The sequence below is a fragment of the Leptonotus elevatus genome, chromosome 11 (assembly GCF_054856555.1).
Source record: "Leptonotus elevatus isolate MCC_2025b chromosome 11, RoL_Lele_1.0, whole genome shotgun sequence".
NCBI classification, from domain to species: domain Eukaryota; kingdom Metazoa; phylum Chordata; class Actinopteri; order Syngnathiformes; family Syngnathidae; genus Leptonotus; species Leptonotus elevatus.
Genome location: NC_141249.1, coordinates 22,483,714 through 22,508,759, shown reverse-complemented (window position 1 = coordinate 22,508,759; position 25,046 = coordinate 22,483,714). Strand labels below are relative to the sequence as shown.

The following is a 25,046-nucleotide window of genomic DNA, read 5'->3' as shown; positions in this document are numbered from 1 at the left end:
TACTACTATGAAAATAAATTTGTAATTGTACAAGAAAAAAAAAGTCAAAATTTAGAAGAATAAAGAACCTTTGCCACAAGTCATAACATTAAAATTGTCAGTGTATAAAATGCACTGCGACAAGATGTGCTAGCCATCAGCTAACTCGCAAGCTAACAGGCACGTGGGCTGGGGACGGGTGGCAGCGTCACCTCTTTGCTTAGGAATTTAAGTAACAACACTGACTTGTTCTGTAAATTGTACAGTGCTTCTCAATTATTTTTTGTTAAGGTCCCCCAGGGAAGAAGAAAATATATTTCACGGCCACGATATCGTTTGTCTATAAAATAGCTATAAGCACACTTCTGCAGATGAGCTAATACTCCTAATACGCATTCTGACGATGAGCGCGCCACTGCCACCTATTGTAGCGGACGTGCAATTGCACTTTATGATGATCCTCGAGCCGTTGCTTTCGGTCGGTGGAAACAAATCTGGATTCTGGCAAAAGACATTCGATCATTTTCAACAAAAACTGGGCTGCGCTGAAATACTTTGTTTGCGTTTTTTCTCATTTCAAAAACATTATACAGTTTCAAACTAAGCAGTGTGCCACCATCTAGTGGTCGCCATTGGAATTACACCTGTGAGAGAGAGAGAGCGCGAGACAAAAAATAACAGACCATGAACCTGCAACGTATTACTGTAATGTATTTAGAAATAAATCTCTAAATTCACTTTATAGGGTCATTTACAGGGTACTTTTATATTTCTTCTATTCTTTCTCATACCTTTAATGGTGGACTCCTCCCCTCCCCTCCCCTGATCTGGGATCTGCCGGCTGAGCCTCCCCTCTTCCTCCTCATCCTCATCCTCATCGCACCTCGTCTGGCAGCGATGATGTCCGAGCGTCGTGCGCGTCTGTAGCTCGCTCGTAGACGGAGGACCTGCGAGCCATGGGGAAGTATTTGTTTGTCTAAAATTTGCACTGAGGGGAAGATGGTGGCTTGAGGAAGGATGGATGCGCATGGCGGCGGTCTCAGAGGAGTCTCTTCTTATGGGGTGGACTTACACGATTGACTGACCAGGTAGGTCCACATGAGGAGGGGGGGGCTATTAAATGTGCTTTTTAAAAAAGATTATTATTTGAAACTATTAAAGAAGCACTAGTACAATAAATATTCTCACGTTTCAGAGATATTTTTATTTAATTGAATGTATTTTAATTTTAACAAAATGTACTGTTTACTTGCTATATTAGCAAAGCAGCTCTTAAAATTGGTGCAAAAAAAAAAAAAATAGTTTAAATAAATAATTATTTTTAAATTACTTTATATACTGTCACATTTAAGATTGTTTTTATTTGACAAAATAAAGTATGTTTACGGAATCGGCTCGCTGTTTAAGCAACGATGTTAGCAAACGCACCCTTTCAATATAGTGGTATGTATGAAAATTAAAATATTATAGAAAACATAAGTGAAACAACTCACATGTGAGGAAGATTTTGTTGTTGTTGTGGATTTTCTTGTCAAAATTTAGCCAAGGCACTCTTTAAATATTGTGCACATAAACAACACATAAAAATGAATAAAAAAAAATAATAGTAGAGACACATTAAATATTTTTACTTTTTGTGTAATTTTGTGCAAATATAAAATCTCACTTTAAAAAACAACAACTTGAAAATAGAACGAAACCTTTTTTAGGGGGGTGGGGGGGGGGGGCAATACGTTGTATATCATTTCATGGGGAATATTGCGTTGTGGCCTGAGGTGAGGTTGTCCCGATAAATAGAAAGCCTCAAGCCTCTTAACGGGTCTTTACACTACAGCGCTGCTAATCTCCCACAAACCAAATAAGAGCCTTATTATATTAACAGATCATTCTGTCAACCATAATGCTAACTGTAATTCTGCACCGGTACATTTTAGCGCTTTGTTTATATTCAATGTTGGAAAGGCACAAAGTACAAATTACTTTGCAACTGTACTGAGGTCGATTAGTAGAATTCAGGTATCTGTATTTTACTTGATTATTATTATTATTATTTTTACTCCATACAATTTATTTGACAACAAATATCTTTTACAAATTAATTTGCTTTAATTGAGCGACCAACCTGTTTAAAAATCGCATAATTTTTTGGGGCCCAATTTTTGAAAACGTATTATGTTAACACATTAACTAACATACATTGCAAAATAACACAAAGAGAATTTGAAGAAAAATTGGATGATTTTTTTGCAGATTTTTTCTCTCTCAGTTTTAAAGTTAAACAAATACAAAGTATTGTAAAACAGTCAAATGTTCCGCATATAATTCGTATCTTTATTGTTGTAAGCATTGATTCATTCATTAAACATTTCTGTAACTAATTGGACGATTAATTGGTTATCAGCAGGGGCGTGGCGGCCATCGGGAAATTTGCGAGTTTCCCCGAACGGCCGCTCAATTCCAGGCAAAAACTGTCCCTCCTTAGGGCTCCGTCGGCGAACAGGTTTTGCCGCATGTCGGCCTACGTTCGACGGAGAGGTTGCGTCACATATTGGCTAAGGGAACACATTTTGAAAGGATAAAAGTGGAGCCAACGCTAGCTAGCTTGTCTAACAGGAGTTTTTTTTTTTTTCAATAAGGTACAAGAAGATTTTTTTTTTGTTATGCCAAGTTATCAACTTGGGTATAATAAACAGAGTAATTTACACAAATATCAGTACATCTATATAAGTACAACAGAGAGTCCTTTAGCCAACTCTGGTTTATACATTTATTTTGATACTTTACATACACTGGATATAAAAAGTCTGCACACCCCTGGTCAAATGTCAGAATTCTGTAATATACAAAAACAAGACCAAGTTCAATCATTTCAAAGCATTTTCCAACATTAATGTAACCTCCCTTTGCGAGGGAATGTAAATATAAATGTAGTTGCACAAGTGTGCACACCCTCTTATAACTGGTGTGTGTGTGTGTTTATGATTAACCTATTACATTCAAACTCATGTTAAATGAGAGTCAGCACACACCTGCCAACATTTAAAGCACCTCTAATTAAAAGCCAAATAAAGTTCTGATGTTCTAGTAGGCTTTTCCAATATGTAGGGTTTTGTTTTAACTACATCAATTTCGACATTGAAAATGAGAATATGTTCTTAAATTCCCTTATCTGGATTAATAAGTGTTTAAAAACAAAACAAAACAATGATTGCTATTTTGAGATTTTCATAATTCCTTCCAATTTGACAGGGGTGTGTCGACTTTTTATATTACATGAAACAAGTCAACTTTTAACTTTTGAATGGAATTAGATTCACACAATAAATCAATCAACATATCTCCAACATGTTTACAGGAAAACTACAAGTATGGAGTCAAAACGTAATTATCTTGTCGTCACATTTCAGCGAGCTTTTGTTGATGTGGCCGATGATGTAATGCAATCCAAGTTTACCTTTAGCTGCATTGGCTCGGGTGAACTTCTGTCAGTGTCGTTTAATGTAGTGGGACCGGGGGGGGGGGGGGGGTGGGGGGGGGGTGTACTGTGCTTGTTAACTCCCTTGCATTAGCGCTAATCTACACGTGCCTACACGTGCTACAACCACAGACATGAGCGAGCGAGTTGAAATCTTTGCAAAGATGACAGCATGCCCACTGCTTGATAGCAGCAAAGGAGTCATACACATAAATATATACTTAATATTTTGACATGTACTTTAAAATAATAATAATAAAATAAAATAAAAAGTGAGGTGTTTTTTTTTTGTTTGTGGCGGAATGATTAAACATGCAGCAGTTCCATGGTCACAGAACTTTTTAAATTTATATCCCAAGTAGGGATGTAACGAAAATGGCAATATCGTGATATCGCTATATTAAAACTGCCACACTATCTTCATCGTCATGTCACGATATTAAAAGCAGCACATCTGTTAAAAATGTCAAGTTGATTTTCATCTATGCTGTTCTAGCTGCCCTCTGGTGGTTAGTTTTTTTAGTGCAGTTTAATTTTCATAATAATGGCCCTTCTTTGTTTAAAAAGCACACTAATGGTCAGATGAAGGGGAACGTAATACGTTTGTGAATCGAGTCAATATGTGGAGGAACTCAATGTGTGCGTGCATTGGCAAGGAAGTGCCTCAATAGTAAGTGTTTTTAGAGATTGTTGGTTGTTTATGTGCATAGATGTTATGTACATGTTTTTTTTGGGAGCTCTTCTTCTTTTTTTTTTTTACAAAGTCGTGACCTTTTTTAACTCATTCACTGCCATTGACGGCTATAAACGTCAAAAATTCATTTGAACTATTTCTATTAGTTAAAAAAAAAAATTCCCCAAGAGTATAAAAACCTAGACAATTTTTTATTGTACATTTAGAATAGATATAAAATTTGTGATTAATCGTGAGTTAACTAGTGAAGTCATGCGATTCATTACAATTAAAAGTTAACTCACGATTAATCACAAATTTTATACCTGTTCTAAATGTACAATAAAAAAATTCTAGGTTTTCATACTCTTGTTAACAAAAGTAGAAAAAAAAGTTAAACTAATAGAAAGAGTTACAATTATTTGTTGACGTTTATAACAGTCGATAATAATCGTATCGTGAGGTTCATATTGTGATATCATATCGCGACGTTTGGATATTGCTACATCCCTAATCCCAAGACACCACTGTACTTATCCTATCAGCCATTTTATAAAGTTTTCACTTACCTTTCTCTGCATCAGCGTTTAGTCTGCCGGTCGGACTTCTACTGGACTCTTCCATCAAGATTCTGTAGACGGCCAATGGCCAGTGGTAGCAACCGTGCTCCTCCAAATGGCGCCTCTGTAGGAGCAGGCTGTTTGTCTGGGTGCCATCTTTATGGCGTTACAGGAAGAGCTAAAAAAAAAAAAAAAATTAAGAGATAGTCAGCCATTTTGGTTTGAATCTGCCATTTCAGGCAAATTTCATTACTTGTACTTTGATGAAAGCTGGATGATAATTTCGAATGATGAATCATCAATAGGGGGGTAGACCATATCTTGCTTTTCATCTTTTTTTTTTTCTTTTTTTTTTCTTTTTTTTTTTTCTTTTCTTTAAGAGCTCAGTATTGTTCATTCGGAAATGTCATCATCATTGCTCTTTTATTATTATTTTTTTTTATTATTATTTTTTTTAAATATATATATATATATATATTATTTTTTTTTTTTTGTGTGTGTGTGTGTAGGTGAGTATGTGTATGTGCGTGCGTGCGTGCGTGCGTGCTTTTCATCTGACGGCTATGCTTAATGCAATCTGTGGATTCCCAAATGACATTCCACCTGTTAACCTAATGATTTCAACTTTCAGCGTCAACGTAGCATCTTCTGTGAAAGTCGCAAGCGGCGGCTAACGAAGCTCTTTCAAAAGAAACGGGCCAGACTTGCGCCTTCTCGGAGGCGAAGAAAGCATCCCCTTAACTATGCGTTCCCAAAGAAGTCCGCCTAATGGACTTAACGGCGCTAAATATTCACACACCCATGCCGCCGGCAGGGCCAGCGCAGACCCATAAGCGCCACTTATTTTAAACGCAGGGCTGACCGTTCACACACACAGTGAGGACGCTCATCCTGTTTAGTGGTAAGGACATAAGGAGGGTGTATTTTTAGTGGCTGTATATATACACACTCAGCCGCACAGTGGAAAAGTGTCTATGTCGGGTCCATATATTTTGGAAACACGCGTGATTAAAGCTGCAAGGAGAGATGAACAGGTCCCTGAATACAATTCTCCGAAAGTCACCCAGAACGTTTAAAACGGTCCCTGACACCATTTAGACGGATCCATATGACATTGCCATGTCTGTCATTACAGGACGGATGAAAAAGAAAAAAAAAGGCCTTTGCAACATCTTCGTGATTACATCTCAATAGACTTCGTAAAGATGTTCCTTCCAGTGAGTCTTTTCCTGAACTTCCTGCCCCAAAAAAGACAACGTCCCCGTTTGATGTTCTTAATTGTTTTCTTCTCAGGCCATCAGGTCCTGACACGACACAATGGCAAAGGTCAACAGTGAAATTTCCTACTCGACCAGATGCCGCTTGTCCAGTCACACGTCTGACGCGGAGCTGGCGGTCATCGAAAATGGAGACAGCAGGTTTGTTTGAAGGTTGAAAGGCTTTTGGATTATTTTGTATATCTCAAGGAAATTTGTAGGTTTAGGGTTTTCCTTAATATAATCCAAAAACAACAAATCCAGATGTCTTTTAAGTGTCGGTCACCTCAGTGTCTAACTTGCAAATGTGTAGCCACTTAGCATTAGCCTCTTAGCATCATGACATATTTAGACATAAAGACTATATTGGATGGGTTGTCCGAAGGGTGTACCCTCTAAACTGGACCATAATGAAATGTTGGCACTGGCAGTCTCAAGTTCTCTAGATGTCTTGTCATCGCAGCGTTAAACTTTGGTGGACCTTAAAAACATGCTAACACGTAGCATCCTGGTGCTAATCGTAGAATGTGACGCAACCAGGAAATCTTTCAAGTAGACAAGGCCTACACATCTAAGTACATAAACATCTTAGTTCTCCAGATATTTGTCAACACCAGCATTAAACTTGGCGTTACCTTAAAAAAAACATTAGAAATGCTAACATGTAGCCACCTAGCATCACGATGTAAGGGTAAGGACGTGATGCAACCAGGAAATCTCTCAAGTAGACAAATGCCCATTAGACACGATTTTCAGAGACTCACCTGAAATTTCCTGTAAAGGTTTTTCCGAAGGTTCAGCTCAGTAGACTGCACTGTCTGGTCATCTCAATGGTGTTCCTCTTAAAATGGGAGATAGCTGTCATTTGGGGAAGTGAGCAACATTTTGATCGTTGGTACATTTCAACAAAGTTCTCCATGTATCCGTCACCCCAATGTTCAGCTTTATGGGTCCTTAAAAAAAAAAAACACACAGTGGCTCCTGTTGAATTATTAACATTGTTTTTCTGTTTCAAAATATATTCTTCAAAGTGTTTTTGATTTTAGTTAGATAAATACAACTGTGGTAGAATGTGGTCTGTTTTCCCCCTAAGGAAGTGAGGTGTCTGACTTAATCTGAAGAATCTAAAGGGCAGATATGTGGGAATCTCTGGTGCGAAGCTGCTACAGAGTTCAATAGTTTATCTAGGAAGCCAATAATTTACCTCACATCTGTTAAGGACTGAAAGAACTCAATGGGAGATGGCCTGATTGTATTTCACTCTGCTGACAGGACAAGATCTAAGGGGGGGCACAGTCTCTTCCTCGGGGGCTGTGCTCTGTGTGGGGTTTTATGGGGGGTCTCTGGTGCAGGGAGATGGTGGGGGCAAGTTGCCCACATCCTTGAGGAAGTGTTTAAGATAAGGAGAGGGGGTGTGTAGACTTGTTTTGACAGGAAATGTCACATGTTGAGAAGAGACCAAAAGGTACTTTCTTTGTCAATGAAGGGGGAGGGAACGTTTTCTGTATATATGCATGCATGAACTTTGAGAAGAACACATTTGTGGGTGAGCTGCATGATTTAGCAGTAACTCCAAGTGGCTTTCAGAATCTGAAATAAAGCTGGCAAACTTGTTCACAGATTTCAACTTTGAATTTATTTGAACACGCAGAAATCAAAGAAATGATTTCCAACACTCCCTAAAGGTTTCTTGGAGGAATGCGATCTGCAGAGCACGTCACCTGGGGTACACAGTTAGAACCTGTCAAGAGTGAAAAACATTTTGATCATGTAGATTTGATGCTCAAGTTCTGCGGACGATGTCTTTCAGTCGCAATTCTGAGAGGGCGCTGTCTTCAAAGTCCAACAGAACCCTTTATACTGGTCCAGGCGCAATGGCCAGGTAAAAAATCCATAGTGTATTAGCGACTCTCCCTTGTGATCCAACCACCCTGCCTCAGTAGCCTAGATGGGTGTCACCTTGTTGTCTCCACTTTCTCTGACCATGTCTAGGCTCTCTCACTTCTTCTACATGCTGCGCAACTGGGCCTTTAGCAGGATGAACCCTGAAGTCCCGGCGAGGCACGACTCCTTCCTGGAGCGCTTCCGAGGCCCTGATCTCAAAGAAGTGTCCGTCGGCGAGAGCGACGACCAATCCCCGGGCCGCAAAGGCACAATGCACAGGAAGAAGTGAGTAGACGTGGCGGCAATCTCAATCAGGTCGACCACGAAACAACGGGCTTGACTACCCTATGTTTTGTTTCCAAAGTCTTGGCAGTAAGTGGCCTCTAGCTACTTACAACATGAATAATTGCAACAACACAGATGAGTAAGTACATAGACTTGGTAGAAAAACGGCGTGGTACTCTATCCTAGCTGGTAGCAACTTCCTCTCCATCATCCCAGTTTGGTTTTCTTTTCCTTGCCTTTGTGGTTTACCAAAGCTACAGTTTCAAGAAGAGTCTTTGTACTACACAATTTTAGTATGGATTTTCCATGGATCTGTTGGAAGGCTACGATTTGCACCAATCCTACCAAGATAGTCCTAGAGCTGTACCAGACCCCCCCACTCTTGGTATTGTCCAAAATCCCTCCAGTAGTAGCCCTTTTGCCCAAATGAACAGCCAGAGTTTGTGACCCTTAGCAAAAAGGTAAGAAAGAGGATATTAAAAAAAAAAAAGAACAATCTGCCAAAATAGTTCCAGACCTCCACCAGACCCTCCCATCTTGATGTATTCTGGTACCCCTTAGGTCCCTCATAGACACAGACACCCCTTTATTAAGAGAATCAAAAGACCAAGCATGTGTCCCTTAGCAAAAAGGAAGACAAGAAAGAAGAGATTAAAAAAGACCAGAAGGATGAAAAGAAGGATGATAAAAAGGACGAGAAGAAAGATGAAAAGAAGGACGAGAAAAAAGACGAGAAGAAGGATGACAAAAAAGACGATAAGAAAGATGACAAAAAGAAAGAGGAGCCCCCGTAAGTACCCCACCATAGACTTCATGTCGGGGTGATTTAATTGCAGAACCGTCTGTCACATTCCTGCACTTGCTGACAAAAACCCAATTGAAAGCTGTTTATTTTTAAACCCAGGAAGGAGATCTGGATCATGGACCCGGCCGCAGACATGTACTACAGGTGGTTGACGGTCATTGCCGGCCCCGTGTTTTACAACCTCATCATGATTGTCACCAGGTATTCTTCTACTTTCTTGGTTTAATATTTGATGTGAACCTTAAAAGTCTTTTAACTGTTTTCATCTCTTCTACCAGGGCCTGCTTCAATGAACTCCAGGACCGCTTCACAAAACTTTGGATTTTCTTGGACTACACGGCAGACTTCATCTACTACACAGACACGTTCGTCAGGTCGAGAACAGGTCAGTTCTTGGCCAGGTATCCCCACCCTTTAGCGTTCAGACTGAACGCCAGCTGAATGATTCTGGCGGTGCGTTTTGATAGAGTTGACAATATTATTATTGTACTCTTTGCGTGTTCAATAAATTGAATGGTGAGATTCTGGTGAAGAAGTCCCTTTGCAAAAGGTATAATTAATCAGAAGCCTCTGATCACACAATTGAACACACCCAAACAGTGTCCCGTTCAAAAGTGTGTCTCTCCTCCTGCACACAGATATTTATTGAAAGTCAGTGCATACGAAAAAAATCCCTCTCCCCGCCCATGAGCAAGTTCCCATGAATACAAATCAGATTAGACTTGAACAATAATAAATCAGCCTGTCCTTGGATTCTCTTCGACCGGACAGAGACTGGCACCAACTATACTCCCCTTAGATAATATAAAAAAAGAAACCTGTTACTTTTCTCTTTCCCAGGAAGAGAACAAAGGACTATAGATTGGCTTAACATATGAATTAACTGTTGTCTTATATTTATATCTTTATAACTAATATCCAAAACGGTTAAAATATAAATCGAAACTGAAAAACAATGTTAATAATCTAACAGTTTCCATATATAGTCATGCGGTTCTCGGGGTCAGGTGGGAATGCGTGTGGAATCACGACTCTTGGTGCCTTGATTTACGGGTATACCAATTTAGCTTTCTGAGTTGGAAGCCATCCCTTGGTTGAGTTTTCTTTCTCTTTGTGATTCCAAACCGATTCCAGTTTGCAAAACCAGAAAGGTCTTTAAATCAAAACGAACACGACACATTGATAACTAGTGAAATTGGAGAAAGACTCACCTTGTGTCTGTTCCTCAGGCTACCTGGAACAAGGCCTGCTGGTGAAGGACGCCACGAAGCTGAGAGCCAAATACAGGACCACGTCTCAGTTCAAGTACGACATGATATCCATGATCCCCACCGATCTGCTTTTCCTGAAATATGGATTCAACAACCCCGAGTTCCGCTTCAACCGCCTCTGCAAGATCTCAAGGCTGTTCGAGTTCTTCGAGAGGACCGAGACCAGGACCAGCTTTCCCAACATGTTTCGCATTAGCAATCTCGTCCTCTACATCCTGGTCATCATCCACTGGAATGCCTGCATGTTCTTCGCCATCTCCAAGACCATTGGTTTCGGATCGGACACTTGGGTGTACCCCAACATCAGCCACCCGGAGTATGGCCGCCTGGCCAGGAAGTACATCTACTCGCTCTACTGGTCCACACTGACCCTCACCACCATCGGCGAGACGCCCGCGCCGGTAAAAGACGTGGAGTACCTTTTCGTCATCGCTGATTTCCTCACCGGTGTGCTGATCTTCGCTAGTATCGTGGGAAACGTCGGCGCCATGATCTCCAACATGAACGCCTCCCGCGCCGAGTTCCAGGCCAAGATCGATTCCATCAAGCAGTACATGCAGTTCCGTAAGGTCACTAAAGACCTGGAGGCCCGGGTGATCAAGTGGTTCGACTACCTGTGGACAGAGAAGAAGACTTGCGACGAGAAGGAGGTTCTGAAGAACCTGCCGGACAAGCTTAAGGCAGAAATCGCCATCAACGTCCATCTTGACACGCTGAAGAAAGTGCGCATCTTCCAGGACTGCGAGGCGGGACTCCTTATCGAGTTGGTGCTCAAGCTGGAGCCTCAAGTCTTCAGTCCCGGGGACTACATCTGCAAGAAGGGCGACATTGGCCGGGAGATGTACATCATCAAGGAGGGCAAACTGGCGGTGGTGGCGGACGACGGCGTCACGCAGTTCGTGGTCCTCAGCGACGGCGCATACTTCGGGGAAATCAGCATCCTGGGCATCAAGGGCAGCAAAGCCGGAAACCGGAGAACAGCCAACATCCGAAGCGTGGGCTACTCTGACCTCTTCGCCCTCACCAAGGACGACCTGATGGAGGCGCTCACCGAGTACCCGGACGCCAAGAAGGCCCTGGAGGAGAAGGGCAAAGCCATCTTGATGAAGGACAACTTGATTGACGAGGCCGTGGCGAATGCCGGCGCCGACCCCAAGGACCTGGAGGAGAAGCTGTCCACGCTGCAGGACAACCTGGACGTCATGCAGACCAAGTTCGCTAAGCTCATGGCCGAGTTCACCTCCAGCCAAACACGCATGAAGCAGCGCGTCAGCCAAATGGAGTCCCAGGTGAAGGCTGTCAAACCCGAGGACCTTTCGGAAGTGGTGGCTGACAAGGACAAGAAGGTTCAGTGAAGGACTTTTACAAGGAGCGAAGGACTATCCCAATAGAAAGTTCCACTTTTGTTTTTATCTATTTATACATCTGTCCAATTGTGTGCAATGAATCCTTGTGAATGTTCCAAATCCTGAAAAGTAATTAACGCCTTCGCAAAAAGGTTTGTAATTGTCTGCAGCAGTTTTTTGATTCTCCATAATCCAGGCCATGATGGGGGTTCACTCTATGCCCACTTAAGCCCCCTTGCAGCTTCTTCACTTTTCCCACGGTGGGAATGTCCCGCGGCATATTGCTGCCTCTCACAGGTCAATTCGGGTACTACATCAGGTTATGTCATTCTTTACATTGGATAACCCACATGGGACAAAAAAATCAAAGACAAAGTTCATAGCCTGTAGACTAGAGATGGTTGAACAAATCAAAACAACAACAGCAAAGCCCCTGCAGTAAATGATGTTTCATACTGTACCAAATATTTATGCACATTACATTAAGATGTCTCACTGTATTTGTCTACATGGTCCTTTTGTAGATCAAATAAAACATTACAGTATTCTTATACTAATCTTTTCTTTTTGCCAGTTTCAAAAGCAACACATAATTGATCAGGATTGTTTATTATGACAAGACCCACAAAAGACTTGATCTAGGACAGTCCTGGTTTTGAGTCCCAGCAAATTTCACCAGCTCCATTGTTTTGCCCCACATTTACGGCGGACCCATCCCGGCACCCTGTTTTTTTAATTTGTCTGTGTCGTTTTTTTAGTCCAGCAAGCTAGCTAATTGTTTGGGCCATGTGCGTGCCAATCCCACAGTTGCCATAGCGATTCATATGAACCAATTAAAAGTGAATTCAGAACGTTGAACTTTATGGTAAATGTAGTCCTACTTTCCTATTGCTACGGTTGCCGGTCAGAACCAACACGAACCGAGCTTTCCTGTACTATTTTCAATATTACGCTGCGGTATCGGAGCGAGGCAAACAGCACAGCCAGCTTCCTATAGACAGGGATGGGAAAAATACTGACATTCTGTACTTGAGTAAAAGTACAATTGCATGCATTAAAAAAGTAAAAGTACTCATTCAAATAATTACTCAAGTAAAAGTAAAAAAAAAAAAGTACAGGCTCTAAAATGTGCTTCACCAGTAAAAGTAAAAAGTATTTTTACCGGATGTTTCCTCCTCGTGTCATATAATTTGAAGACCATTACATTTAAAAGATCATCACTTAAACCCTTAAAACCTTGCAACATTTTTTTTTACTCCCCTCGATGGTGCCCTTGTTTTAAAGATGCAATGGAAACTAATTACGTTTCCACAACTTGCCTTAAATACACGTATAAATTATATGCTTAATGACGTTTACGGGAGGAAACTTTTAAATTAAAGAATTATAACTGTAATTCAACAAACGATGCCTCTGCCAAATCTAATATTGGGGTGAGTGTTTTGGCTTCTTTACAGCTGTTGAACTGTCAACCGATAGATAGAGAGATTTTATTTTGTTCACCTGCTTCCTGGGCGCATTCTTTTTGCGGGATCCGGTACCACTTGCATGAAGCACGAGAAAAGCAACCACACCCTACAAAGAGGACGCGTTCTGGTTAAAAAAGGCACGCGAATCATGTTTTTGTTTTTTGTTCCTAGGGAGAATTTATTGCATATTTGATTTCCAGCAAAATAGTGTTCCGGTTTTTAATTGAGAAAATCTGGGTCACCCTAAATGAGTCATTAGTGGACTTAAACCATGCGACTCATCAGCGAGTAAATAAAGCGCTTCAACTCCCTAGTAGTGCGTGTGATCAGCGGTTCTCAAAGAGGCCGCTGCAGTCGATCCGGACCTTATCCAGGGACAAAGTCCCAATGATCTGCGTTTCCATTGGCTCGCTGAACAAGCTGCAAGCGGGCAGCGGCATCATCATCGTCATCATCATCATCTGTGCAAACTCTTCCTCCTCCTCGGCCAATTGGGCCTCCTCCTCCGGGCGTCGGGCTGAGAGGTAGTTTGCGGTTGTGGTATTGGAGTTGAGCGAAGTCTGGGTCTGGTCCGAGCCGTCCGACTCGTGCGAGTCGCTTTTGAGGTAAGTGGTGAGGGGCCGCCGAGGTGCGGAAGGGCCGGTCGGTGGAGAGGCCGCCGCCTCCGTGTTGGGATTGGACAGCTCCTCGACCTCTGTGATTATGTTGTTGATTGGCTCCTCCTCCATGGTTGGAACGGCATCACGATGCTGGGCCCGCAACATCATTTGACCCTGTCCCGTGACCAAAAATAAATCAATTAGGGGTGATTTTTTTTTAGCGTCATTCGTCGCATGACAATTTTATAGCTGTTCTAAATGTACAATGAAATATTTTTTTTCTTAGTTTTCATACTCTTGTTAACATAAAAGTGGGAAAAAAATGTTCAACTAAAAGAAACGTGGCCACTACTTTTAGTAATTTCATTAATTTCATAATAATTCATAAAATTTAGTTAAAATTAAAAAGATGTACTGTAAAAAAAAAACAAGTGTGATATTGATTTGTGTTGGTGATTTTTCTGCCACTAGATGGCATAATTACATTTGTAAGACATTGGTGACAGCTCAGTGCATTTTTCTTTTCATACTATAAGCTATCTAATCTTTAACATGAAGTAACTTGTGAAATTCTGCACATTATTTAAATTATACAAATATATGCATTATTATCAAATTTATTACTGCTAAATTTTGACTGGAATCCCCCCCCCTTTCCAAGTAAGGGCCGGGTCATTAATAACGCTGGTGGCGTTAAAGATTAAAATTAATTAAAAATTCACGCACTTATTTTGACACCCCTTAAGTAAATAAACAAATGTGGATATTTTTTTCCGAGTGGTACCAACAATTTTGTTCACCTTCTCCTGGGCGCATTCTTTTGCCCACTTGCTGTTTGCGGGATCCGGTACCACTTGCATGAAGCACTGGAAAAGCAGCCACAGCCTACAAAGAGGACGCGTTCTGGTTAAAAAAAAGGGCAAAGAAATCATGTTTTGTTTTTGTTTATTTTGTGTTTTTGCTGTTGCTATGGTATGAACCTCCTCTTCACGGGTGGAATTTGACACAGGCACAGCAACAGCGCCACTGCCACGGATAACAGCAAACATAAGACCAGGAGGCGCATTGGGATTTCCTCTACAGCTGCGAACCACAACAAGTACACGTTTCTTTTTAGGCATCCTTAGTAAGCACCATAATCAACTGTACACATAAAACAAAGTGGATTTATCATCTTAATTTGAAGCATAACATTTTTCACACAGAGTCTCTTATTTGCTCCCAAAAACGTATAAATATGTTCTATTTGAAATATTACCATGCTCCCAAAGACGTATTTATACATTTTTTTATGCTATAGCATACAGAAGGCTTTGATGCAGCCGAGTATAAGAGATCAACCAGCAGAGCCATGTTGCAAAAAAAAAAGCCCTTTCACCCATTGTTTTAAACAGATTTGTGAATAATGATGAAACTTAGCTATATTATAATGCTAATTGCTGCAAAAGGGAAACAGATAAACATACTTTTTTACTGGTGAAAGAAGAGATGCTAATCTTTCTTTTGGTAGGTTCCTTTTTATTTATTTATATATATATATATATATATATATATATAGCAATAGATCACAATATTCTGTGGACCTTGCAAAATACGTCCAAATCCAGTAGAACATCCGGCAGTTAATGATACAGTCACAGGTGGACACGACGTGCTCTCACCATGGATGACGATCTTGACTTTTTGAGACGCTGGACTTTCTCCCTGAGAATTCCAAGCCGTTATCCACAGGCTGTGGGCGCCCACGGGCAAGTCCTCCGCCACAAAGGTCCGTTTGGTCGCTTGAAGGGGGTCTGTGATTGATTCAAAGACGCAAAAATGGCAGTTAGAATAAATCGAAATCAACTTGATCAAAGATATTCGTTTTTTTTTTACATTGCTGCAAATGTCCGTTGCCGTCTTCCAGGTAGATGGTGTACTGAGTGATGCAGCCGCCACGCTGAGCCCTGGGAAGCTCCGCCCACGTCAATGTCACTCTACTGGCATCCACTTCCTGTTGAACTGACGGGCCAACTTTGGGCACTGCAAAAGAGGTAATGAAGTTACTGCTGGGAGTGACATTTTGTGAATTTAGTGCATCGGTTCTTGAGACTTTTTGTGGGAGCCCAAAAACACATATTCTAACGGAGACTTGAACCCGGATCTTGTGACCTAATCATTTAGGCTGGCCTCAGAGGAGTATTTATCCTGAATGGTCATATACACTCTAAAAACAGTTGGGTCAAAAATAGGGGTGGGAATCTTTGAATGTCTCACGAGTCGATTCGATTCAGAATAGATTTTCGATTAGGAACGATTTTTGATTCAAAATGATTTTTGCTTCAATTTATAGATGTTCAAGGAATCGTAATGATGCAGTCTGACTCGCTAATGTTAATTAGTAATCTACTTTTATCACTCAAAAGAACAGCTCCACGCTGAAAAAAATATAAACTTTTATTGGAATAATTTAATCGTGACTTTTTCCTTCTACTCTCTAATGTGGCTTCAACTTGTGTATCAGGAACCACACTGCCACTAAGTGGCCAAATCGGGTACAACATGAACAGCGCTCCCAATAAAGGCACACACAAACAAAGGGAAGACGGCATAAAATAGTTTAAATAAAATCGATTTTGGGACATTTAAAATCGATTTTGAATCGTACTAAATGAGAATCGATTTTTTGGCACACCCCTAGTCAAAAATAACCCAACTATGGGTCAAAAATGGACCAATCCTCTACTTGGGTCAATTTTACCCAACTCTCTTGGTTGTTTTATACAAAATGACCCAACTTTTTGACCCAAGTAAAGGATCTGACCAATATTTTTGAGTTATTTTATACTAAAAGATCGAATTGTTGACTCAAAGTCGGGTCGGTCCATTTTTTATCCCTAATTGGGCTTAGAGTGTACTGTTACCTGATTGGCTGGTGTCGATGAGTCTAAAGGTTCTGGTGGTCATCGAGCCGTCACTGTAGAAAATATAAAGACCTCCTTCATAGCACTCAGACGCATTCAAACCTGTGGGAAAAAAATGCCAGTTCAGAACACATTGTGAAAATGATCTAGAAAAAGAAAATAGGATGACACCGAATAAATGAATCGAATGATCATGCATGGAAGATGACAATGATCTGGAATAGATGAAAAGCAGATCATCCAGAACACAGGAAAAAGATGATCTGGAATACGCAAAGAGAGTGACAGAAACGTACGACCTGCGATGACGGCGCTACGATTTTCTGCGCCCAATCGGAGCCACTGCAGCGCCTGCAGTTTGAGTCCCTCGGGGTACCACTCCAACACGTGGGACGCCGCCCCTTCTGATTGGTTCCACCAGAGGGCAACATCGTGCTCACGTGCCTTCACCTTGACGTCCAACTCGGCTGATGCTAAAAATGAGAAGAAGAAAAGAAAAAAAAAAATCAGCGAAAAATGTGGATTTCTTTACAAATGAAATGTTTGTAAAAATGTCTTCCATAGTTCCATCGCATTGAAATTTGAAGTTTTTTTTTTTTTTTTGGTGTTTATGTTATGAAAAAGTGAAGAACTGTGAATACTTTTCCTGATGCTCTGCACGCGATTGTTTACCTTTGGCGCGACAGACGGTGATATTGGCCGGCGGGGACGTCCCTTTGGCGTTGAGGGCGCTCACCGTCACGTGGCACTCCGCACAAAAAGCAACAGAAGCGCCAGTGGCGTTGGCACTGAAGTTGGACGTGAACACCGGCGCAGACCGGGAGTCGCGTACCGCCACCATGTACGCCATAATCCTCCCCGTGGCGTGGGCGGCGGTCATCGGCTGGAGAGTCGAGAGAGAGATACGTTGGAATGTAAAGAGCAGCAACTGAAGAAAGTGCAATGCGAGCGCTGAACTCAAATGTTGTCAAATGAAGATATTCTTTGTAGGTAACGTCAGATGTAAGACTTCGAAGAAAGAAAAAAAAAGCTAATGTATAGGATAAAAATTTTTTTTTTTTTTTTTTTTTTATGTCTTCCTTATTTGGTAATTTGCTGTGAAATTTCACAAAAAGTAAGATTATTTTTGAAATGTTGATCGTTAAGTGGAATTTGTTAAGTTATTTTTTTAATTATTAGAAAAGTGGAAATTTGTGATTTGGATACGTTAAGTAATTTTGGGGATCACTTTGTTTCGTTCATGGAATTCTTATGAAAAGAGTTACATTTGTAACATTTGAGTTTTTTTTTTTACAGATTTGTGAAATTGATGTGGAATTTTTGAAAAAGTTGCATTTTTTTTAAATATTGATCATATTGAATTGGAAATGCTTTGAATTGTAGTGAAAAAAAGTAGTGAATATGAGGATAATTTGTTAAATGTGTATTAATTAGGAATTAATTAATTAAATTTACTTTTATCAAAAATCTTTTAATTCATTTGTGAATTAGGTGGAATTCTTCAAAAAGTGTGTCTTTTTAGAATTTCCAACATTTTGAAGTGTCGAGAAATTATTCATTGATGGGACTTTTATATATTGATGTGAATTTGTGTGGAAAATGTGGAATTGTGGTAAAAAAAAGAAAAAGATTTTGGATTTTGATCAATTGAGAAATGATGAAGTTGAGATCAGTTTGTCAAATTTTGAATTGGTTGAGGATGACTGAATATGAGGAGAATGTGTGGTGTCTGCTGTATTCTGCGTTATGAAACTGATGTTCATTTTATGTATTTATTCACTCGCTTATTAATTTATTGACGTAAATTTAATTTACTTGTATACTTACTTGAAATGTTGTTGTTTTACTTCTCTTTACTGCACGACCAATTTCGGTTCCATGTACAGCACTTTGTATACAGCAATGCTTGTTCTAAAGTGCTTTATAAATAAAGTTGAGTTGAGTTTGTTGCTATTGCGTTTGTCATGTACAACAGGTCAAAATCCAAATTAAAAAAAATTATTAATGGCATTAAAAAAAAAAAATCTACTTCCTTGTCCTTGTCTGAGGTATTCATGGAATGCTTTGACTCTTGATTCTTGTCTTTTTTTCTCAGTAGCATTTGGCGAGTCATCTTTTCTTCGCTTGATCATTTCTCTTTCGCTCCGCTTTTCTAGTAAAGCGAAACCGTCAGCTCTCCTTCAGTTTTTTTTAACATGACGATACCTCCGTGCATATGCAAAGTGCGTACGTGCGTGTGGTTACAAGTGAGAATGCGCGACGCCTAAGCCGTGGTCAAAAAAATTGACCTTTTAATGTCAAAGTGGAATAGAAAGCAGCGCTCCGAAAAACGGCGTGGAGACAAACATCATCATGTGACACGCTCGTGCGTTGATGTTTACCTTCCAGTAGAGCCTTATGGACTTGGGGTCGAACGGCGGTTGCGCGTACCACACATCCAGCTCTTCGGCGGGTGCTGCCGACACAAACCACAACGTTTGCTTTGAAAGAGGCCCTTTTTTGTCTTAAAGGGGAAGTCAACCATAAACATTTCTTGACAAGAATATGTTATATGTGACCTCACTATTCTGATTCATATTACATTTGTGGAATATGCAGCAAAATCCAGCGGTTTTTTTATCCATCTCGGGGGGGGGGCGGCCATTTTGCCACTTACTGTCGACTGAAGATGACATCAGTTTTGCTCAGGTAATAACCAATCACAGCTCAGCTTTAGAAAACAGGTGAGCTGTGAATGGTCGTTGCCTGAGCCCTGAGCAACTGTGATGTCATCTTCAGTCGACAGTAAGTGGCAAAATGGTCACCTTCTGATATTGATTTTTTTAAAAACTGCTGGGTTTTGCTGCTTATCTCATATTCCACTAATGTAATATTAACCAAAATACCGTATTTAGATATAATAATAAAAGATATAATCAATATCAGAAGGTGACCATTTTGCCACTTGCTGTCAAGTGAAAATGACATCACAGTTGCGCAGGGCTCAGGCAACGACCAATCACAGCTCACCTTGTTTTCCTGAAGCTGAGCTGTGATTGGTTGTTGCCTGAGACCTGAGCAACTGTGATGTCATTTTCACTTGACAGCAAGTGGCAAAATGGCCGCCTTCTGATATTGATTTAAAAAAAAAAAAACTGCTGGATTTTGCTGCTTATCTCATATTCCACTAATGTAATATTAACCAAAATACCGTATTTAGACGAGAGGGGATTTAAGGGAATGAAAGCGTTGTTTCAAGGCATCAGGCATTGTGTCTTAATTGAGACTTTTTTTTTTAATGGGTCTACTCATTGTAGACACTTCTACTTATTTTCATGTTGCCAAAAAAATATGTCTTTTTGGCATTTTGTGATTATGGAACAGCCCTCAGGCCCGATTACCGGGTTAAAAGTGTAGCACCTTGTAAACAATTTCAAACAAACATAGGGCGTCAACTTGTTGTGCTTCGAGGAAACTGCCTTCACAAATACAGTATCTTAACACCATCACTTTGAGACACGTACTTCCCATAGCGCGTCAGCGTTCACAACAGTATGTTCTATAGTCACGGCATTGTAATTCTAAAACTTCAATGTGATAAAAAGCCAGAAAATAAATGTAAAGAATGCCAAATGTAATGTCTAATTATTTCAAATACTTGCCTTCCTCCTGAGTCCAACTGGAGGTGACGTTGCTCCATTTGCTCCACAAACCCGTGCTGAATTTGGCCCGGCCTCTGAAACTGTAGAACCGGTAGGGCTCCAGAGAACCGATGGATAGCAAGTGATCCGAAGCTACGGGCCCGTCCTGGAATAACAGTTAGCATATTAGCATTTGATCATTGATCCGGATGTCACGTGACCATTTCAATGCCAATATGCAGATTTTTTTTACACTTTTTTTTTTTTCTTCCGAGTGTCACAAGTTTTCAGTTTTAACTCTCTGGCTTTCAGTTTCACTTCTCTTTTTTTTCCACTTTCAACTTATTGGCAATGTTTTTTAACGTGGGGGGCGGGGCTTTGAGCACGAGAACGGCTTCCAGCTTTTCAGGAGAGGAGAGAGAGGAGAGGGCGCCCTCTGTTGGCTAAAGGCAATATTCATGGATACAAGTTCACCAGGAACGCGCACTTGCTGTCGAAGGTGAAGAAAGTGAATTGAAGGCAATTAACTTCAATTGGCTCGTTTACGCAAGAGTTCATTACGATGACAGACAGTTATTGAAAGCTTGATTTTTTTTAAAACCAGGTAAATAGCTAAACCAGTTATCGGCCCACGCCTATTCCGGAATTAACATAATCGGGCTACGCCTCTCTAGTTAGCATTATAGTTGTTAGCATACCAGCATTGTAAAAACATCCATTTTGTCGGCCGTCTGTTCTCAGGATCCGCAAATGTTGCCGTGGGAAACGGCATTCTTACTGAATTCGGGTAGGTGGTCCAATTTCCTGTTTCCGTAGCGTACTGGACCTCCAGGCGTTGCGTTCTCTCGGGCGGCCACGCCCCGATGGCGCACTTCCTGGAGGAGCATCGGGGCACCCCGAGGACCGGAGCAAAGGGGATCACTGTTCACATTAACGTAACGTCAACTTGAAAGTGCACCACAACAATCGCACAAAGACAAGAACGTAAAAAAAAAAAAGAAGCACCGATGTCACTGAGGGTGTAGTTGGCGGTGAGCGACGCGGCTGGCCCAAATGGATTGTCGGTTTTGACCCGCACCGAGATGAAGCGGACGCTGTCGGGCACGGGAAATCTGGCAGTTGGAGGATCAGCTCCCCTGATGACGATTTTGATTGGAGGCCACGACACTGTGAGATTTTCTGAAATACTGGTCACCCTGCAACACACATAGACTCATTTGTGCTTCCGTTTTGGTTAGCAACAGAGTTTAAAAGGACACATTTAGTGTAATGAGTCAAATGTGCGTGTCTGTCAGTCTGTGTGAACGATTGTGTGTGAATGTGGTCATCCCCATGAGACACATAAAAAAAAATGTGACTGTGTGTGTGTGTGTGGTGGTGTGTTAAAATGCATTCAGAAAGTTACAAACTTAAACGTGTGCGTGATTGAGTGCATGTGTGGGAGCGAGAGTTTGGTTAGGAGTACGTGCACACAGTACACACAAAAAATAAAAAAACTTTTTACAAAGAAAGTTTTGAGTAAATTTTACCAGTTTATTTGGGGGGGGGGACTACTCAAGGGATGAGGAGGGAACTCACAACCGTCACGTAAGGGGACGGCCACTCTACCACTTGAGCCAACACACCCTTGCTGTGTGTTAGTATATTGATGGTACCAGGCGGAATCCTTGTACCTCCAAGAGACCCTTTTTTTTTTTTTTTCTCATTTTAGACACACCGGCAATGCATGGCAAACAGCCAGAGTGCCACGGCTCAAGCGGTAGAGTGGCTTTCTCCCGAGGTGAAGGTCATGGGTTCGTACCTCAAAACTTTTTTTTATAAAATTTACTCTGAATTTCTGAGTGGAAAAAAACAAACAGTTTTTTAAAAGTAAATATTACTCTTTATTTTTAGATAATTTTTTTTTTTTTTTACAGTGTACCTGTTTTCATTTTCTGTGGGAACAACCTCATATATGGGAAGCAAATTTCTTAAAGGTCATTCACACACGCACACGCACTGACCTGATCTCTGAAGTGTCTCTCAGGTGTGTTTTGCCGTCTCTATCCCAGGAACAAAACACCTCACCAGTCTCATTGCTCAGCACCGTGTGGTTGCACTGAAAGTTCCGTGGAGTCTCTGGTGGATCTGCGGACATAAAAACATCAAAACAGACTTTAAAAAAAAAAAACACAATAAAATCCGTTTTTCGAGGCGACAACCAGTCCCCCGGGTGGTCCACGCACTCACAACCAGTCAGGATGTCAATTCCACACTGGTCCAGGTCCAGGTATCGGCACAGGCAGCTGAAGGTGCGGTCCTCGGTGATGTTATCCACGCGGATGTATGTGGTGCTGGAGTTGAACTCCGCGTGTGGGGCGCGCGAGTCCTCGCTGTACATGGAGCGGTCGCAGTCGCAGTTAAAGGTGCAGTACACCTCAAAGCTGGAGCCTCGTCGCACCACGGGCCCCGCGCTGGACCAGATCGCGCAAGCCTCCGTCTCACCTGAGAGGCGAGAAAAAACAAGACATGTGTCGGGTGCTGACTGACCTCTGCCAAGGCCAAAGCCAATCGGGAAGAGCCATACTTGTGAGTTAGCAAATGACTTCCTGGTTCATGAGCAAGGGTTAGGGTTCTAAAATAAGTTTTCAAGAATGGGGGTTTTAAAGTAAATATAACATCATATCCTCTTTCTTCCCTTCCATACTTCCTTGTTTCTTTCTTCTGATTCTTTCTTCCTTCATACATCCTTTTTTTCCATCCTACCTTTCATCTTGCCTCGCTACTTCCTTCCTTCCTTTCATAGCATACTTGATTCTTTCCTAGCTTCCATCCTTCCTTTCGAACCATCATTGTTTTCTCCCTACCATTCTTCCTTCCTTCACTGAAAAAAAAAAAAAAAGTCACATTTTACTCAATTTTATTTCCTAAAGTGGTTGCACAAAATAGAATCATCTGGACCAATACACATTTTTTTAGGTCGTTCTCTATTCTACTTTAAAAAAGTGTATGATTGATCCATGTCCCTAATGTATATATTTTAGGGGTGTCAAAATGAGTGTGTTAATTTTTTGTTAATTTAAAGTTTCTTCAATGCCACAATTTTTTTTTACCATGCAATTAATGACTCTTACTTGGAAAGCCTATACTGGGGGTAATTCCAGATTAGATAGCTCTTAATATGAAAATAAAATACACTGAGCAGACCCCAAAAAAGCCCCCCCCCCCCCCCCCCCCCCCACACACACACACACACATACAAAAAAAAAGTACCGCAATGCCTATCGGATCGCCACCAAAGTATTGAGATCCGGTTTGGATCCCAACAGAAGTGAATCGTCCCAGCCCTAATTATATATATATATATATATATATAATATATATATATAATATAATATATATATATATAAATATATATAATATAATATATATAATATAATATATATAATATAATATAATATATATAATATAATATATATAATATAATATATATAATTTTTTCCCCCCCTCAGTCTTCCTTTTGTGCTTAACATAATTGCCCAATAAAGATGATTGTGATAGAAGTTTCAAAAGTAAACGCAGCGAACATTGCTGGCTTACCTGCGCCGAGTTGCACCAGCAGCATCAGCAACCCGGCACGAACCAGGGACCGCGGAATTGCCGCCATGTGTCATCGGCAGCGGACTTTTTTTTGTGTACGCGTTGTCACACGTTCACGTCAAAGATCGCCTTCCGAAGAAACACAAAACCGTTGAAATGTGAGTTTGACCGGCTGCGACCAAAAGCAAACAAATATTGACACAACAACGTCCTTACCGAACTCCAGAACCGTGGACGCGCCGTCGTGTGCATTGTCTGCATCTTCATGGTTAGTTTCTTAACATCCTCCGCGTGGTCGGCGCGGTGAACGTGTCAAGCGGCGTCCTCTTTTGTTTTGCGCCTTTGTTAGCATGTGAGTCAAAGTTGCACTTGACTGGAGCAAGTTCGGTGTGGTGACGTGCAGCACAATGGAACCACTCCAACACACACGCACGCGCACGCGCACACCATCCTTCAAGCCTTTCTGTGCTATAGAATCTTTCCAGTTTACCAATGTTCTGTTGGGTTATATTGTATTTGGTTTAGTTTTCTTAATGTTGTATTTTGATATGCTTTGACGTGCTGTATTGTACATAAGCGATGTTTTGTGATTTATATGACACTTGTAGCATAATAGCATTACGTTAGCTACATTCAGTTATGCTACATTCCGTGTGTGTGTGTGATGTTATTTTACGCCAGTTTACTCGACATTTTTATGATCGGGGTTGGGGAAATCCGGGAGAGAAACAACAGTTTGACTTTAGCCACAGGTGCTTCTACTCAACAGGTGCTTATTAGCTCGTTTACCTGCCAGTTAATGAGAAGCACCTGTGGCTAAAGCTAATCTGATTTCCCCAACCCTGATTATGATACATTAACATTAACTCGATGCTACATTACGCTAAGTTATTTTAATCGGTTATCTTGGTATGTTATCACACACACACACAATTGAGCCTATCTTACAGTATATTTCATTTTCTCATTTGAGCTTTTATCAAGCGATACCACTTATCTTAGCGACCAAACAATCGACACAATTTCCCACAGCTCTCCTCATCAAAAACTTCCGCGCATCCGGGAACTCCTTTCAAGCTTCACGACCCATGACGAGATGCATTGTGGGACTTTCCCCTTCTGCCACCCCCTCCCGAAAAAAAAAAGCACCTTGTTTGATTTTTCACCAGTAATGTTTTACATTGGGGTAGGCGAGTGAGCGTATAAGGGGGGGATGGAAGGTGGTTGAGGAAGTGAGACAACCATCAGGAAGTTGTAAAAAAAAAAAAAAAAAAAAAAAAGGTGTTAAATTGAAGTTGAGGAAACAGACAACTGACTTGCGGTGTGTTTTTTTACTCGCTCA

The 25,046-nt window shown here is 41.0% G+C and overlaps 2 protein-coding genes and 1 long non-coding RNA gene across 15 annotated transcripts; 2 read left to right on the top strand and 1 right to left on the bottom strand.

Moving 5' to 3' along the window:
- The first annotated feature begins 862 nt into the window (after window positions 1–862).
- Window positions 863–12,281, top strand: LOC147166513 (cyclic nucleotide-gated channel cone photoreceptor subunit alpha-like). 7 transcript variants are annotated; one of them, XM_086089010.1, is made up of 10 exons: window positions 1,000–1,067; window positions 5,823–5,904; window positions 5,981–6,105; window positions 7,754–7,825; window positions 7,936–8,112; window positions 8,192–8,251; window positions 8,738–8,902; window positions 9,017–9,118; window positions 9,196–9,302; window positions 10,147–12,278. In XM_086089010.1, exons 3-10 carry the CDS (start codon window positions 6,005–6,007, stop codon window positions 11,541–11,543), a joined length of 2,181 nt encoding a protein of 726 aa, XP_085945136.1. In that variant the 5' UTR covers window positions 1,000–1,067; window positions 5,823–5,904; window positions 5,981–6,004; the 3' UTR covers window positions 11,544–12,278. The 7 variants fall into 7 exon arrangements, with proteins under 7 accessions (XP_085945137.1, XP_085945136.1, XP_085945139.1 ...); XM_086089013.1 differs by having other exon boundaries at window positions 7,981–8,112; window positions 10,147–12,277; XM_086089012.1 differs by having other exon boundaries at window positions 7,978–8,112; window positions 10,147–12,276.
- il12rb2 (interleukin 12 receptor, beta 2a) lies at window positions 12,125–24,944 on the bottom strand. 7 transcript variants are annotated; one of them, XM_086089007.1, is made up of 17 exons: window positions 23,921–23,940; window positions 23,705–23,833; window positions 22,692–22,988; window positions 22,355–22,609; window positions 22,129–22,279; window positions 21,131–21,321; window positions 20,904–21,046; window positions 20,147–20,291; window positions 18,887–18,960; window positions 17,178–17,388; window positions 16,802–16,978; window positions 16,506–16,607; window positions 15,478–15,624; window positions 15,264–15,395; window positions 14,583–14,685; window positions 14,403–14,487; window positions 12,125–13,776 (listed from the first exon to the last, which is right to left on the bottom strand). In XM_086089007.1, exons 4-17 carry the CDS (start codon window positions 22,503–22,505, stop codon window positions 13,330–13,332), a joined length of 2,259 nt encoding a protein of 752 aa, XP_085945133.1. In that variant the 5' UTR covers window positions 22,506–22,609; window positions 22,692–22,988; window positions 23,705–23,833; window positions 23,921–23,940; the 3' UTR covers window positions 12,125–13,329. The 7 variants fall into 7 exon arrangements, with proteins under 7 accessions (XP_085945133.1, XP_085945132.1, XP_085945128.1 ...); XM_086089006.1 differs by having other exon boundaries at window positions 22,871–22,988; XM_086089002.1 differs by lacking the exon at window positions 22,692–22,988 and having other exon boundaries at window positions 23,921–24,944.
- LOC147166512 (uncharacterized) lies at window positions 13,425–18,487 on the top strand. The gene is made up of 4 exons (XR_015096464.1): window positions 13,425–13,608; window positions 14,612–14,701; window positions 15,509–15,635; window positions 17,192–18,487. It is a non-coding gene; the product is annotated as an uncharacterized LOC147166512 (long non-coding RNA).
- Window positions 24,945–25,046: the final 102 nt, after the last annotated feature.